This window comes from Oncorhynchus mykiss, chromosome 30 (genome assembly GCF_057628025.1).
Source record: "Oncorhynchus mykiss isolate SJ-2025 chromosome 30, ASM5762802v1, whole genome shotgun sequence".
In the NCBI taxonomy this organism is placed as follows: Eukaryota; Metazoa; Chordata; class Actinopteri; order Salmoniformes; family Salmonidae; genus Oncorhynchus; species Oncorhynchus mykiss.
In genome coordinates this window covers 39925025-39940974 of record NC_143051.1, presented here as the reverse complement: position 1 = coordinate 39940974, position 15950 = coordinate 39925025, and the positions used below count along the sequence as shown (strand labels likewise).

The following is a 15950-nucleotide window of genomic DNA, read 5'->3' as shown; positions in this document are numbered from 1 at the left end:
GATTGTTCACTGTTCATTTATTTTCTGGCCCTCCAAGAGATATTAAAGAAATGTATTTGTAATACAACTGCATTTACGAAAGGAAGGTGAGACCTGGAAAAGGCGATGACTTCGCTACTCATTCGCTCCAGGCTGGGGTCACCATCTGTTTAAGTTAACATAAAAAAAATCTCATTACTTTTTTGCATACAAAATAGGGAAACTATAAAACTAGATTCAGGCTAACACTGATGTGTTTCCCTTTGTTTTTCTAGGGTTACCTCGGTGGAAGCCAACAATCTTCTCCAGTTGGAGCAGTTGGATGGTCGACCACTGAAAGCACTGAAGCCCTTCACTTCAGTGAAGACCGATAGACTAAGTATATTAAGCTTTGGTTGACATTTGAGAAAGCAATACATTTTAGTTATGTGGAGCTTATAAAAATGTACCTCTTTAATTTACCTCTCCAAATTACTTTAGGACCATTCACTGTCCAAGTACCCCAGGTGGTATCCCATCCACCAGAATCTGTGAGTTCGGATCAGTCTTGAGTCAAAGAGGGACCAGCTTGAGGTAGGCTATTTCTTCCAAAAGCGTTGAAAAGTACATCTTTCGCATTTATAATACTGCACTAATCAATCAAATTCTCTCACAGTAAAGTATAACCTGTGTGTTTGCCTCTGTCTCCTACCCTGTTCCCTCTAACTCTGGACAGGTTTTTCTAGGAGCTAGGGGTTCTGCCCAACACCCAGACGTGGATCCACCTGATGTCCTCCATTACCAACCCCCCCTCCAACTTTTCATTACATCATCTACAGATAATCATGTCATTATCTGCTAAGACATTTTTTTTTGCTCTTCAAGTTCCCCTTTCGAGCCTTTTGAGAACCAGTGACAGGCAGAACCTCCAGACACACCAGATTTCAGTATTTTAGTCTATGATAGCCATGTGAATGTACATAAAATCTGTGAAAATAAATGAATGACAGAACTGTACAAAAAAATATCAAAGTTGATGCATTAAAACCTTAAATATTTCCAGGTTGGTTTTCACAGCTGTTTCACAAGATGTTAATTCTTGTAAGTTGTAAGGTATCCTTTGAAGGTATTTATTTGTTCCACATTATTCATTGTTGTATCCTAGGACCAACAGTAGATGCATATAAACTCAGCAAAAATAGAAACGTCCTCTCACTGTCAACTGCGTTTATTTTCAGCAAACTTAACATGTGTAAATATTTGTATGAACATAAGATTCAACCACTGAGACTCGAGGTCGACCGATTAATCGGAATGGCCAATTAATTAGGGCCGATTTCAAGTTTTCATAACAATCGGAAATCGGTACTTTTGGGCGCAGATTTTTTTTATACCTTTATTTAACTTGGCAAGTCAGTTAAGAACACATTCTTATTTTCAATGACTGCCAAGTAACGGTGGGTTAACTGCCTTGTTCAGGGGCAGAACGACAGATTTTCACCTTGTCCGCTCGGAAGATCCAATCTTGCAACCTTACAGTTAACTAGTCCAACGCTCTAACCACCTGATTACATTGCACTCCACGAGGAGACTGCCTGTTACGCGAATGCAGTAGAAGCCAAGATAAGTTCCTAGCTATCATTAAACTTAACTTATAAAAAACAATCAAGCAATCATAATCACTAGTTATAACTACACATGGTTGATGATATTACTCGTTTATCTAGCGTGGCCTGCGTTGCATATAATCGATGCAAATGCTGGGGGATGATTTAACCTCTTGAAGCTAGGGGGCACTATTTTTACATTTGGAAAAATAACATTCCCAAAGTAAACAGCCTATTTCTCATGACCAGATGCTAAAATATGCATATAATTGACAGATTAGGATAGAAAACACTCGAAAGTTTCCAAAACTGTAAAAATATTGTCTGTGGGTATAAAATAACTGATATTGCAGGCGAAAGCCTGAGGATAATCCAATCAGGAAGAGCTTCCTATGCGTGCTTGTCCTCCATTTAAAGGGATATCAACCAGATTCCTTTTTCTGTGGCCTCCCTAAAGTGTCAGTCTTTAGACACAGTTTCAGGCTTTTATTTTGAAAAAATTAGCGTGAAGGAACACATTGCGTAAGTGGAGAGGTGGGGGCTCTCAGAGCGAGTTGGTGCGCAATTGAGTAAACCGGCCATTGTTCCCCCGCTGTTATGGAAAAAGCTAGACACTCGGTTGATATATTATCGAATATATATTTTAAAAACTACCTGAGGAATGATTATAAAAAACGTTTGACATGTTTCTGTGGACATAAACTATTTGGAATTTCCATCTGCGTTGTCGTGACCGCTCTTTCCTATGAATTTCTGAACATAACGCGAACAAACAAACATCGGTATTTTGGGTATAAAAATAATCTTTATGGAACAAAAGGAACATTTGCTGTGTAACTGGGAGTCTCGTGAGTGAAAACATCCGAAGATCAAAGGTAAACGGTTAATTGGATTGCTTTTCTGATTCGTGACCAAGCTTCCTAATTCTAAGTGTGCATAATGCTATGCTATCGATAAACTTACACAAACGCTTGGGTTGCTTTCGCTGTAAAGCATAATTTCAAAATCTGAGACAACAGGGTGATTAACAAAAGGCTAAGCTGTGTTTCAAAATATTGCACTTGTGATTTCATGAATATTTTCTAGTAATATTATTTGACTGTTGCGCTATGCTATTCAGCGGTTGCAGACGGAAATTATCCCGCTACAGGGATTGGTAGCGTCAAGTTATCAAAAGCACATTTGCGAAAAAAGCACAATCGTTGGACGACTACCTAACCATAAACACCAATGCCTTTCTTAAAATCAATATACAGAAGTATATATTTTTAAACATGCATATTTAGCTAAAAGAAATCCAGGTTAGCTCGTGAAATTGTGTCACTTCTCTTGCGTTCATTGCACGCAGAGTCAGGGTATAGTTTGGGCAGCCTGGCTCATTGCGAACTAATTTGCCAGAATTTTACGTAATTATGACATAACATTGAAGGTTGTGCAATGTAACAGCAATATTTAGACTTAGGGATGCCATCCGTTATATAAAATACTGAACGGTTTCGTATTTCACTGAAATAATAAACGTTTGGTTTTCGAAATGATAGTTTCCGGATTCGACCATATTAATGGCCAAAGGCACGTATTTCTGTGTGTTATGTTATAATTAAGTCTGATTTGATAGAGTAGTCTGACTGAGCGATGGTAGGCAGCAGCAGGCTCATAAGCATTCATTCAAACAGCACTTTTGTGCGTTTTGCCAGCAGCTCTTCGCAAGCACAGCGCTGTTTATGACTTCAAGCCTGGAATGGAATATTGAAGTCTCATGTTAAAAGGAACCACCAGCTTTCATATGTTCTCATGATCTGCGCAAGGAACTCAAACGTTACCTTTTTTACATGGCACATATTGCACTTTTACTTCTCCCTTTTTTTTGCATTATTTAAACAAAATTGAACATGTTTCATTATTTATTTGAGGCTAAATTGATTTTATTGCTGTATTATATTAAGTTAAAATAAGTGTTAATTCAGTATTGTTGTAATTGTCATTATTACAAATAAATACTTTATTTCCTTTTTTTTATTTATAAAATCGGCCAATAAATCGGTATCGGCGTTGAAAAATCATAAAATCGGTCGACCTCTAACGGACACATAAACCGAGCAAGTTCCACAGACATATGACTAACATAAATGAAATAATGTGTCCCTGAACAAGGGGGAATGGGTCCATATCAAAAGTAACAGTCAGTATCTAGTGTGGCCACCAGCTGCATTAAGTACTGCAGTGCATCTCCTCCTCATGGACTGCACCAGATTTGCCAGATCTTGCTGTGAGATGTTAACCCAATCTTCCACCAAGGCACCTGCAAGTTCCAGGATATATCTGGGGGAGAATCGCCCTCACCCTCACCCTCTGATCCAACAGGTCCCAGATGTGCTCAATGGGATTGAGATCCGGGCTCTTCACTGGCCATGGCTGGTGGCATTGTCATGCTGGAGGGTCATGTCATGATGAGCCTGCAGGAAGGGTACCACGTGAGGGTGGAGGATGTCTTCCCCATAACGATGATGCTGTGACACACCGCCCCAGACCATGACGGACCCTCCACCTCCAAATTGATCCATTTCCAGAGTACAAGCCTCGGAGAAACGCTCATTCCTTCGACGATAAACGCGAACACGACCATCACCCCTGGACTCGTCAGTGAAGAGCACTCTTTACCAGTCCGGCCTGGTCCGGTGACTGTTGGGTTTGTGCCCATAGGCGACGTTGTTGCCGGTGATGTCTGGTGAGGACCTGCCTTACAACACGCCTACAAGCCCAACCTCTCTCTGCCTATTGCAGACAGTCTGAGCACTGATGGAGGGATTGTGCGTTCCTGGTTTAACTCGGGCAGCTGTTGCCATCCTGTACCTGTCCCGCAGGTGAGCTGTTCAGATGTACCGACCCTGTGCAGGTGTTGTTACAGGTAGTCTGCCACTGCGAGGACGATCAGCTGTCCGTCCTGTCTCCCTGTAGCGCTGTCAGTCGTCTCAGTACGGACACTGCTATTTATTGCCCTGGCCACATCTGTAGTCCTCGTGCCTCCTTGCAGCATGCCTAAGGCACATTCACGCAGATGAGCAGGAACCCTGGGCATCTTTCTTTTGGTGTTTTTCAGAGTCAGTAGAAAGGCCTCTTTGGTGTCCTAAGTTTTCATAACTGTGACCTTAATTGCCTACCATCTATAAGCTGGTAGAGTCTTCACGAGGGTCCACAGGTGCATGTTCATTAATTGTTTATGGTTTATTGAACAAGCATGGGGAACGGTGTTTAACCTGTTATGGCTGCAATCCCGACATCGGGATCGATATGACAACTACCAGTGTAAATAGAGGGCGCCAAATTCAAACCACAGAACTCTCATGATTACAATTCCTAAAACATACATGTGCCATATCATTTTAAAGCTATTCTCGTTGCTAATCCCACCAAAGTGTCCGATTTCAAATAGGCTTTTCAGCGAAAGCACTACAAACGATTACGTTAGGTCTCCACCAAACCACAATATGCACAGCCATTTTCCAGCTACAGTGCCTTGCGAAAGTATTCGGCCCCCTTGAACTTTGCGACCTTTTGCCACATTTCAGGCTTCAAACAAAGATATAAAACAATTTTGTGAAGAATCAACAACAAGTGGGACACAATCATGAAGTGGAACAACATTTATTGGATATTTCAAACTTTTTTAACAAATCAAAAACTGAAAAATTGGGCGTGCAAAATTATTCAGCCCCTTTACTTTCAGTGCAGCAAACTCTCTCCAGAAGTTCAGTGAGGATCTCTGAATGATCCAATGTTGACCTAAATTACTAATGATGATTAATACAATCCACCTGTGTGTAATCAAGTCTCCGTATAAATGCACCTGCACTGTGATAGTCTCAGAGGTCCATTAAAAGCGCAGAGAGCATCATGAAGAACAAGGAACACACCAGGCAGGTCCGAGATACTGTTGTGAAGAAGTTTAAAGCCGGATTTGGATACAAAAAGATTTCCCAAGCTTTAAACATCCCAAGGAGCACTGTGCAAGCGATAATATTGAAATGGAAGGAGTATCAGACCACTGCAAATCTACCAAGACCTGGCCATCCCTCTAAACTTTCAGCTCATACAAGGAGAAGACTGATCAGACTGACTCATCACTCTGGATGAACTGCAGAGATCTACAGCTGAGGTGGGAGACTCTGTCCATAGGACAACAATCAGTCATATATTGCACAAATCTGGCCTTTATGGAAGAGTGGCAAGAAGAAAGCCATTTCTTAAAGATATCCATAAAAAAGTGTATTTTAAAGTTTGCCACAAGCCACCTGGGAGACACACCAAACATGTGGAAGAAGGTGCTCTGGTCAGATGAAACCAAAATTGAACTTTTTGGCAACAATGCAACACGTATCTCGGACCTGCCTGGTGTGTTCCTTGTTCTTCATGATGCTCTCTGCGCTTTTAACAGACCTCTGAGACTATCACAGTGCAGGTGCATTTATACGGAGACTTGATTACACACAGGTGGATTGTATTTATCATCATTAGTCATTTAGGTCAACATTGGATCATTCAGAGATCTTCACTGAACTTCTGGAGAGAGTTTGCTGCACTGAAAGTAAAGGGGCTGAATAATTTTGCACGCCCAATTTTTCAGTTTTTGATTTGTTAAAGAATTTGAAATATCCAATAAATGTCGTTCCACTTCATGATTGTGTCCCACTTGTTGTTGATTCTTCACAAAAAAATACAGTTTTATATCTTTATGTTTGAAGCCTGAAATGTGGCAAAAGGTCGCAAAGTTCAAGGGGGCCGAATACTTTCGCAAGGCACTGTATTTTTTTACATTGGATAAAAGAGACAGAGCTAGAAAATGGTATATCATACACTAACAGTACAGTTGCGGAACAATTCAAGTCATTCTGCTTTGGAAGTTGATAAACTTGTAACCTCACTTGAGAAAATGGGTCTTGAATGTTTGGTACAACTACTCAAGAGTAGGGTTGCAAAGGGTCGGAAACTTTCCGGTGAATTACTATAATTTTTCCGGAAATTTTCCACGGTAAATAAAGCCTGTGAATTTTGCTTAAATTCATCAAAAAAGTTAGCTTATAACAGTGAACCTCTTTGTGGGATACACATAAGGCAAATCTAGGTCTGGTGGAATATTTTGGTTAAACTATCCCCAAATCAATGGAATTGCAACCCTTCTGCATGCAGTGTATTCTTCCATCACATGTGCAGTGCACTCTTCCATCACATATACAGCTGATTCTCAAGATCTTGCACACTAATGAGATGCTATTGAGCCCACACTACTACACTGTCTGAACCAAGGACTACATGCTTTCTGGCTTTGATTACAATACTGTGTGGGGTGAATATATTTTATATAAATAGTAGCCTACAGCAAAGTGTGTTTAACTCTTTTGGGATAGGGGGCAGCTTTTTCACTTTTGGATGAATAGCGTGCCCAGAGTGAACTGCATCCTACTCTGTAGTATATGCATATTATTATTAGTATTGGAAAGAAAACACTGAAGTTTCTCAAACTGATTGAATAATGTCTGTGAGTATAACAGAACTCATATGGCAGGTGAAAACTCCAACCTAGAAGTGGGAAATCTGAGGTTTATAGTTTTTCCAAAGCTTGGCCTACCGAATACACAGTGGGATATGGATAAAGTTGCACTTCCTACGGCTTCCACTAGATGTCAACCGTCTTTAGAAACTTGAATGAGGATTCTACTATAAAGGAGGGGCTCATGAGACCTGTTTGAGTCAGTGGTCTGGCAGAGTGTCTCAGGCTCGTGACGCACGCTCCCGACAGTTAGCTCTCGTTCCATTGCTTTTCTTCAGACATAGGAATTCTCCGGTTGGAACATTATTGATGTTTTATGTTTAAAAAATCCTAAAGATTGATTCCATGCATCGTTTGACTTGTTTCTACGACCTGTAACCAAACTTTTTGAGTTTGTCTGGACGAAGTGCCTGCGCCTCATGAAGATGGATTACTGGGCTGAACACGCTAACAACAAGTGGCTATTTGGACATAAATGATGGACTTTATGGAACAAAATCAGTAATTTATTGTCTAACTGGGATTCCTGGGAGTGCCTTCTGATGAAGATCAAAGGTAAGTGAATATTTATAGTGTTATTTCTAACTTCTGTCGACTCAAATATTTCTCTGGCTGAATTGGGCTCGGAGCGCCGTTCTGAGATGATGCTTTTCCCGTGAAGTTCTCAAAATCTGACACAGCGGTTGCATTAAGGCGAAGTCTATCTTTAATTCTGTGAATAGCAGTTACATCTTATCAATGTTTATGAGTATTTCTGCAAAATCACCGGATGTTTTGGAATCAAAACATTACTGCACGTAACGCGGCAATGTAAACTAAGATTTTTGGATATAAATATGCACATTATCGAACAAAACATACATGTATTGTGTAACATGATGTCCTATGAGTGTCATTTAAAGAAGATCAAAGGTTAGTGATGAATTTTATCTATATTTCTGCTTTTTGTGACTCCTATCGTTGGCTGGAAAAATGGCTGTGGTTTTTTGACTTGGCTATGAACTAACAATATGCTGTGCTTTCGCTGTAAAGCATTTTTGAAATCGGACACGATGGGTAGATTAACAAGATGCTTATCTTTCATTTGCTGTATTGGACTTGTTAACCTCTAGTGACACCCCATCCCGGATAGCCAATGTTCCTTTTTTTCCAAAGGAAGGCGAAATAGCTCCGTTTGTTCTTCACGTTTGGCTGAGAAATCGACCGAAAATTTTGGTCACGACAACGCCGGAAAATATTCCAAGTTAGCTCCATAATATCAACAGAAACATGGCAAACGTTGTTTATAATCAATCCTCAAGGTGTTTTTCAAATATCTATTCGATAATATATCCACCGGGACAATTGGTTTTTCAGTAGGACCGATTGGAAAAATGGCTACCTCTGTATTTTACGCGAGAATCACTCAGAGCCATCAGGTGACCACTTACGCAATGTAGCCGCTTACGGGTATTCTTCAACATAAAGGCGTAAAACTACGTCACAATGCTGTAGACACCTTGGGGAATACGTAGAAAAATTAATCTGGTTGATAGCCCATTCACTGCTCAATATGGACGCATTGGAACGCAGAGCTTTCAAAACATTAGGCACTTCCGGATTGGATTTCTCTCAGGCTTTCGCCTGCAATATCAGTTCTGTTATACTCACAGACAATATTTTTACAGTTTTGGAAACTTTAGTGTTTTCTATCCTAAACTGTCAATTATATGCATATTCTAGCATCTTGTCCTGACAAAATATCCTGTTTACTTTGGGAAAATCATGTTTCCAAAAATGAAAATACTGCCCCCCAGGCACAAGAGGTTAATGTGTGAAAGTTACATATTTCAAAAAAATATTTTTGAATTTCGCGCGCTGCCTTTTCAGCGGAATGTTGTCGAGGGGTTCCGCTAGCGGAATGCCTGCCCTAGAAAGGTTCAATAATTTCTAACTTGTTAACAATTTCTGCTTGTTAGTTTTTGCTACCATGTGGGTTTTATCTTGTTTGATTGAGCCTGCTAACGGAGGATTGTTAATTCACCTGTTTCCTTACATGTTTCATTTTAAAACATTTATCTTACAAAAGGAGATGTTTAATCTAAATCCTTAACTATTTATCTGTAGATGGAATGGGTTTTTTTGTAACTTGTTTTTCTAATCTTTAAAGGAAAATGCCACGGGCACTATCTGATGTGTGGAGACATTTCACTGCAGCTAATGTAGAAGGACAATCTGGGTACATTTGCAAATACCGTTTCAAATCATTTGAAGAATGCAACAAAGATGCAGAATAATTTGGCCAAGTGCATAAAGTTCCCTCAGTGATCACAACAAGCAACCTCTGACAAAGGTCCCTCTACTTCTATTCGATGTGAAACTGATGAATCAGACACCTTATAGCAACAGTTCATGGTTCTCCTGGAATCAGAAGTTTGACTCAATGGAGGAATGTAGCCAGAAAAATGTCTTGCTCAAAATGTATGCAACTTATTCAAAAACTCTGATGCTCACAGGCAATGTGTATTGGAAGAGATTTCTGAATGTTCTTCGCCCAGCATAAAAACCCCTCCAACCAGACATGCTTTATCTACTCATTTGCTGGATGCAGAGTTCAGAGTTCAAGTGAAGGTCAAACAAATCATAGAGAAAGCAGACTATCGCAATCATCTCTGATGGGTAGTTGAATGTTCTTGGGAAAGGAATAATTAAATACCTCTCCACCCCTCAACCAGTACTCTACAAAAGCACAGACACAAGGGACAGCAGACACAGTGGTCTCTACATTGCAGATGAGCTGAAGGCAGTCATCAATGACCTTGGACCACAGAAGATATTTGCATTGGTGACAGACAATGCTGCAAACATGAAGGCTGCATGGTCCAAAGTGGAGTTGTGCATTGAATCTGCTCCTCATGGACATCATGGCAATGAAAACAATGGATACACTCTACAAGAGAGCCAGAGAAATAGTTAGGTATGTGAAGGGTCATCACGTTATAGCAGCAATCTACCTCACCAAGCAAAGTGAGAAGAATAAGAGCACCACATTGAAGCTGCCCAGCAATACCCGTTGGGGTGGTGTTGTCATCATGTTTGACAGTCTCCTGGAGGAGAAGGAGTCTCTCCAAGAAAATGGCCATATCACAGTCTGTTGATATGGACAGCCCCATCAAGAGGATCCTCCTGGATGATGTATTTTGGGAGAGAGTGGTAAGCAGCCTGAAACTCCTGAAACCTATAGCAGTAGACATTGCAGATTGATGGAGACAATGCCATCCTGTCTGATGTTCAGACTCTGCTTGCAGGTGTATTTAAGAAATCTATACTGCTGTTGGTAAAATTATGATTAAATGACTGAACAAATCATTTTAAATGATTTCTGTTAATTAGAACTGTCAGCTCAGTGGTGATTGATAATGTTGAGGTCAAAAGTTACCTGGGAGTGTGTTAGTAAGTTAGAATGAACTTTTCACCTTACTTCATCCCGGTCGAGAGGAGTGGATTCTGTTAAAGCAATGAAATTACGTCATGATTTGTATATAAACTGTTGCTCGTGGTGAAGTGGGAGCGCGCTCCGAGAATAAATTCTGTTACCTATTATTGGAAAGACTGGTCTCCGTCTATTTTATGCAAACAAGAATCTTACAAATTCTCATAAAATAGATTAAGGGTTTTCAATTAATGAAAGCACATTGGCATAATTAAATTACAGTAACAACTGCCCTGCCCACTTCACTATTGCTCCAAAACAGAGGAAACTGCAGTTCTGAAATACATCAAAGCCTGACAACTTCAGCCTGAAGCCCATACACGCCGCAGCGTACATGTTGGACCCCAAGAATGCTGGAAAGCGAATCCTGTCTGTTGCAGAGATCAATAAGGCCTATGGTGTCATCACTATTGTGTCTCGCCACCTAGGCCTGGATGAGGGCAAGGTTCTTGGCAGTCTGGCGAAGTACACTTCCAAGCAAGGGCTTTGGGATGGAGATGCAATATGGCAGTCGTGCCAACATCTCATCAGCCACCTGGTGGAAGGGACTTTGTGGATCTGAGGCTCTTTTCCCTGTTGCCTCCATCATCCTCCAAATCCCACCAACACCAGCCGCCTCAGAGCGCAACTTGTCCTTGTTTTAGGAACACACACACCAAAGCATACAACAGGCTGACCAATACAAGGGTTGAAAAATTGGTGGCCATCCGGGCAAATTTGTCACTTTTTGAGCATGACAATGAGCCATCCTCAACACTGTTGGAAAGTGACAGTGAAGATGAGGACTAAGTCTGATGTTCAAGTGGTGGACATTGATGAGGTTCAGGGAGAAGACATGGAAGCCTGAGAGGGAGACAACTAAAGCTTTAGTAGGTTTCTAGACTATCATTTTAGAGATGCGATGGATCATTGGGGATCATTGAATATTCCCTTTGTTGTTGTTCAGTCAACTCATTTGATTAGAGTTCAATTCGTAACTAAATAGTTTTTTTTATTTCTATTGGAAGGATTTAAAATCATACAATTATGTCTCAATATGATATGGTAAATATATACATTTACATTTAGATGGTATTAATATTAATTTGCATACATTTCCAATAATTCCCATATATTACCGATAATTCCCATATATTCCCCAAAATGTGCAACACTACTCAACAACCCTTCTTTATCTACACCCATTCAGTATCGGTCACACCATCTAAAGCCTTAGCCCCACCCATCTCTTTAAGGATTCACATGTGAGGCCTTGTACTAAACAACCAAAGATTTCAAGACTAAAGGCTGATTTATACTATGGGTGTGTTTGTAAATTTAATCTGGAGTGTCAGAGTGTGCTCAGAGTGCGCTCTGGGCGTTCATAAACTCAGAGCATTGTCAGATTGTCCATTCGTAAACTCAGTGGTTGCTCTAGGAGTGTTGAGTGCACACTGGACGCTCTGGCCGAGGAGTAGGGTTGATCCGAGCGTTCCAACCTAACAGCAGCAGTCAAGCACCCAAGCTAACTGGCTAACGTTGGCTAGCTACTTCCAGACACAAATGAGAGAACAGCTTACTGACCATTTTACTCACCCTAGCAGAGCTGGTTAGGCTGTTTTTATGTTATTCAGGGCATTGGTGACTGCAACTGTGCTGTTGGCAACAATTTAGTTACGCTTTTTTCCAACTTTAACTGACACCGGCCATATTCAACTGGTGTTGAGCATTCGTAAATGTGTCAGTTATTCTGCGCTCTGGCACACTGACGAGAGTGCTCTGAAATCAGAGTAGATCGCCAGACCGTATTTGCCAGCTACGTCTATCGACAGTTGTCGCAGTGACATCATCCCAACGGATAACGTCACGCAAATGGCTCTGAGATACAAGTAACTACACAGATCATACACGTAACGTTAGCTAGCTAACAGTACACTAACTTCAAATGAAAACGACTGACAAAATGTGAAACGTGTAATATCTGAAAATGTAGCTAGCTAGACTATCTTACCTGTATACATGGATGGACGCTTCACCCTCTCTGTCATGGATACCATGGTTTCCCTTAGTTTGAAGATGTTATCTGGAGACAGGTGTTTTATACAACAGCCTTCTGTTGTATAATTGTTCTCTTTTCGACTCGGTCTGCATTTTTGCAATCAAACGCCTGAATTTTCTCCATCTCCTTAGCTATCCTACACTAATTCCACTGATTTCAAAACTCGGTCCTCCAGAAACTGGAGAGCAACACAGTTCTGCTACGTGATATCTTTCAAAAAAGCCGCGTTAGAAAGGATTACCTACACATACTGACCAGCTCACGTTATAGACAGAAGCGTGCTACATCCAAACTCATCTCTCTGCATGTCCAACCCACTGACTATCTCAGCCAATCATGGCTAGCAGGAAGGTTGCTAGCTTTTTCTGTGGCTAAACTAACTAGGCTTGTCATTTAACAATTTGATTCATATTTAAAGATGGCATACAAGTGTTAAGGCACATAATTTCCAAGAAGGCATTTCAGCCCCAAAAAAACATTTAGATAAAAAAAAAAAAAATGTAAATGTACGTTCAAATGGCTCTTCTGTGAAGTAGTGACATAAACCTAGTTTCCTGAAACGAGTCACATATCTCCATGTTACAGCGCTTGTTTACGGAAGACATAGGCCGTCACTTGTGCTAATTAGCCATCTAGCATGCTCCAAACACCCGTGTGTAAGCTAATTGGGGAGGAAGTGAAGATCTGTGCAAAACTGCTACAGTAAGTGTCTTTTTTATTATTTATCGGTGACATGAAAGATAAATATGTTTAGAAAACGATGACTGACGTCTCTGAAGGTCATGAACAGTCAAAATTATGTTTCTCATTAAATGTGATGATATTCGGATGAAACCAGATCAAAGTATATGACCAAAGTATGAAACATGACTTTTGCATCTACATTGATAAAGTTTGATCATAAATTGTTGGTCCCCTCCCACATGGATTCACAGGGCGGTATTATTGAGGGGATAGGGGGATGTCACCCTAACTCATTTTAATACACCAATGGTAACATATTCTCTTACCCAATTGAAATAAGTACCACCTTATAACCAACATCGGGGAGAAGGCGTGTTTGCGGAGGGGCGTGATTTATATAGCTAGATGGCTACTCTACTAGTGCCCAAATTGGGACTGTAGGCTGTCAGCAAATACAATTAAAAGTTTACACCTCATCTATGGCAAAGATACTTACATGTCTTCCCTTTCATCTGCGTCTGGTGTTAGCTAGTTATTGGCTAGTTAGTTCTTGAGCCAGCATGGAACAAGAAGATGGGGGGGGGGGGTCAAAACTCTGACAGTTGTCATGTCAACACATCCATCAGTGCTGCTGTGAACTGCATCACAAGAGACATGCCAATCGGGAGATGAATAAATAAATAAAAATTACACCATTGATGGAACTTCAATATTGTTTGAGTTGCTTTGTGTATCACCAAATTTGCTTGAGATGATTTTACTGCAACACTGCATCCAAGTTTATTGACATAGGCATTTCAAAGACATGTCAGTAAAGGCGACCTCATGAATATAAGCTCCCTGCCTACTCAGCCTGTATTGTCAAACAGAATGACTGTTTGGGACCTTTAAAAAACACAGCATCACAATTGGTCCCATGTGGCTCAGTTGGTGGAGCATGGCACATGCAATGCCAGGGTTGTGGATTTGATTCCCACGGGGAACCAGTACGAATGAATATGTATGCACTCACAACTCTAAGTCACTCTGGATAAGAGCGTCTGCTAAATGACTAAATTGTAGTTTACATGGAGGCGAATTTAATGGTTGAAAACACTACACATGGAGATGGATTTTCAAGAGCTACACCCGCTATAATATCTGAACTGTGTATGTACCGATAAACTTAGATTTAATTTGAGTGTTGAACAGCCACAACAAATCACCAAGCAGGTTTGGTTGATTATGAGACACAGAGGGAAATAATGGACAAATCATGAGAACGTAGAAATGAAATTAATACAAGGCAGGCTAATACCAACATGAATAGCAGGTCAGACAAACTACATGACAGAACAACTGTCTACAGTCCTGTAAGACACGTGGATTTGCAGCAGTGGTAACTAATGGTTAGTTCTGATCTGAGACAGACGGGGGTGAATGAATGAATTATCATATACCTACCTTTGCCTCGCTTTCCTTGGCCTTGTCCCGCCAGTAGTCTCCCCGATTCGGCAGCCATTAATATGACTGTCGGTGCGGTGACATTTCACCGTTCATATCATGTAAGAATTTTTTTAAATTACGAAAAGTCTTGATAATTTGGACCTGAGCAATACTCGCAAGTAGAGTCATACACGATCTTTGGATATGAGGACGGTTTCTATAGATAGATCCCCTTGCAATTCACAACTCGTTTTACAGCTAGATATCTTGCGCACAACGCTTTGACTGTCACGGAGTTCGGTGGCCAACAACTGTGGCTAGCCAGGGTTAGTTTCAGCAGCCACCTTGCAAAAGATGAAGAGCCGGGCTGAATGAAACTGTGGATAATGTTTGCCAGAATGCAAGTTGCTTAACACTACCTTCCTCGCTCTAAAAATAATAAAACTTAGTTACAGATGAGTAAAGTTAGCAATTAAGATAGTTGGCTAGCTAGCTGGATAGCAAAGTTAGCTATCACATTTGGGTAACGTTAGTCGCTAGCTAGTTACTATGTTTGTGATAGATAACATGTAGATTATGATTTATAATAATTCATCATCTACATTCAATTTGGTTAATTGACCAGTTTCGCCTTCATAGCAAGCGGTACAAAATAACCGGTCTCTAGTAAAATGTTAGCTACGAAAAGCTAGCTAGCTTGCTAGCATTATTGGGAAGCAAACTATACCCTTTCTCCGGCGTTGCTTGCTCTGCAGTCCGTTAATATGAACATCTCCGGTGTGTCATTGCCGATATACCAGTCCTCACATGGTATAAGCTTTATGTTGTGATACAGCTTAAAATAATAATTCATACAAAAACGCAAATTTTGCCATATTAATCACGGCCTCTACTGTCGCCGCCGGACAAAGAGGGCCAGGCAGGAGACGCGCACCCGGGAACATTACAACTCAGAGGGAAAGTAGGGGTGTCCTAAAACGAGATTTCTAAATCAGTCACTCTGCATACAGGGTGATAATAAACGTTATTACACTTCATAATATTTCTAGCTGTAGTTTTACCGATTCATTTTGTGCAAGAAATAGCACACATTGTTTACTTAATTTGTGAATGACCTCACCTTTAACAGCAGGTTATGGAGCAGTCTAGAACGGACCACTTTCAACGCTGAAGTAGGGATGGACACAAAAGTAATCACATCCCATTACTTTTTCCTAA

General features: G+C 40.6%; 1 protein-coding gene across 2 annotated transcripts in view; it reads right to left on the bottom strand.

The window, feature by feature from the left end:
• pygo2 (pygopus homolog 2) overlaps positions 1-15684 on the bottom strand; it is a 30112-nt gene extending 14428 nt beyond the window's left edge. The window contains exon 1 of one of the 2 annotated variants that reach the window (XM_021560720.3): positions 14751-15684. In XM_021560720.3, coding sequence (XP_021416395.1) covers positions 14751-14808 — 58 coding nt within the window. In that variant the 5' untranslated portion in view covers positions 14809-15684. The remainder of the gene's footprint in view (positions 1-14750) is intronic. The other variant, XM_036970946.2, reaches the window with a different exon arrangement.
• Positions 15685-15950: the final 266 nt, after the last annotated feature.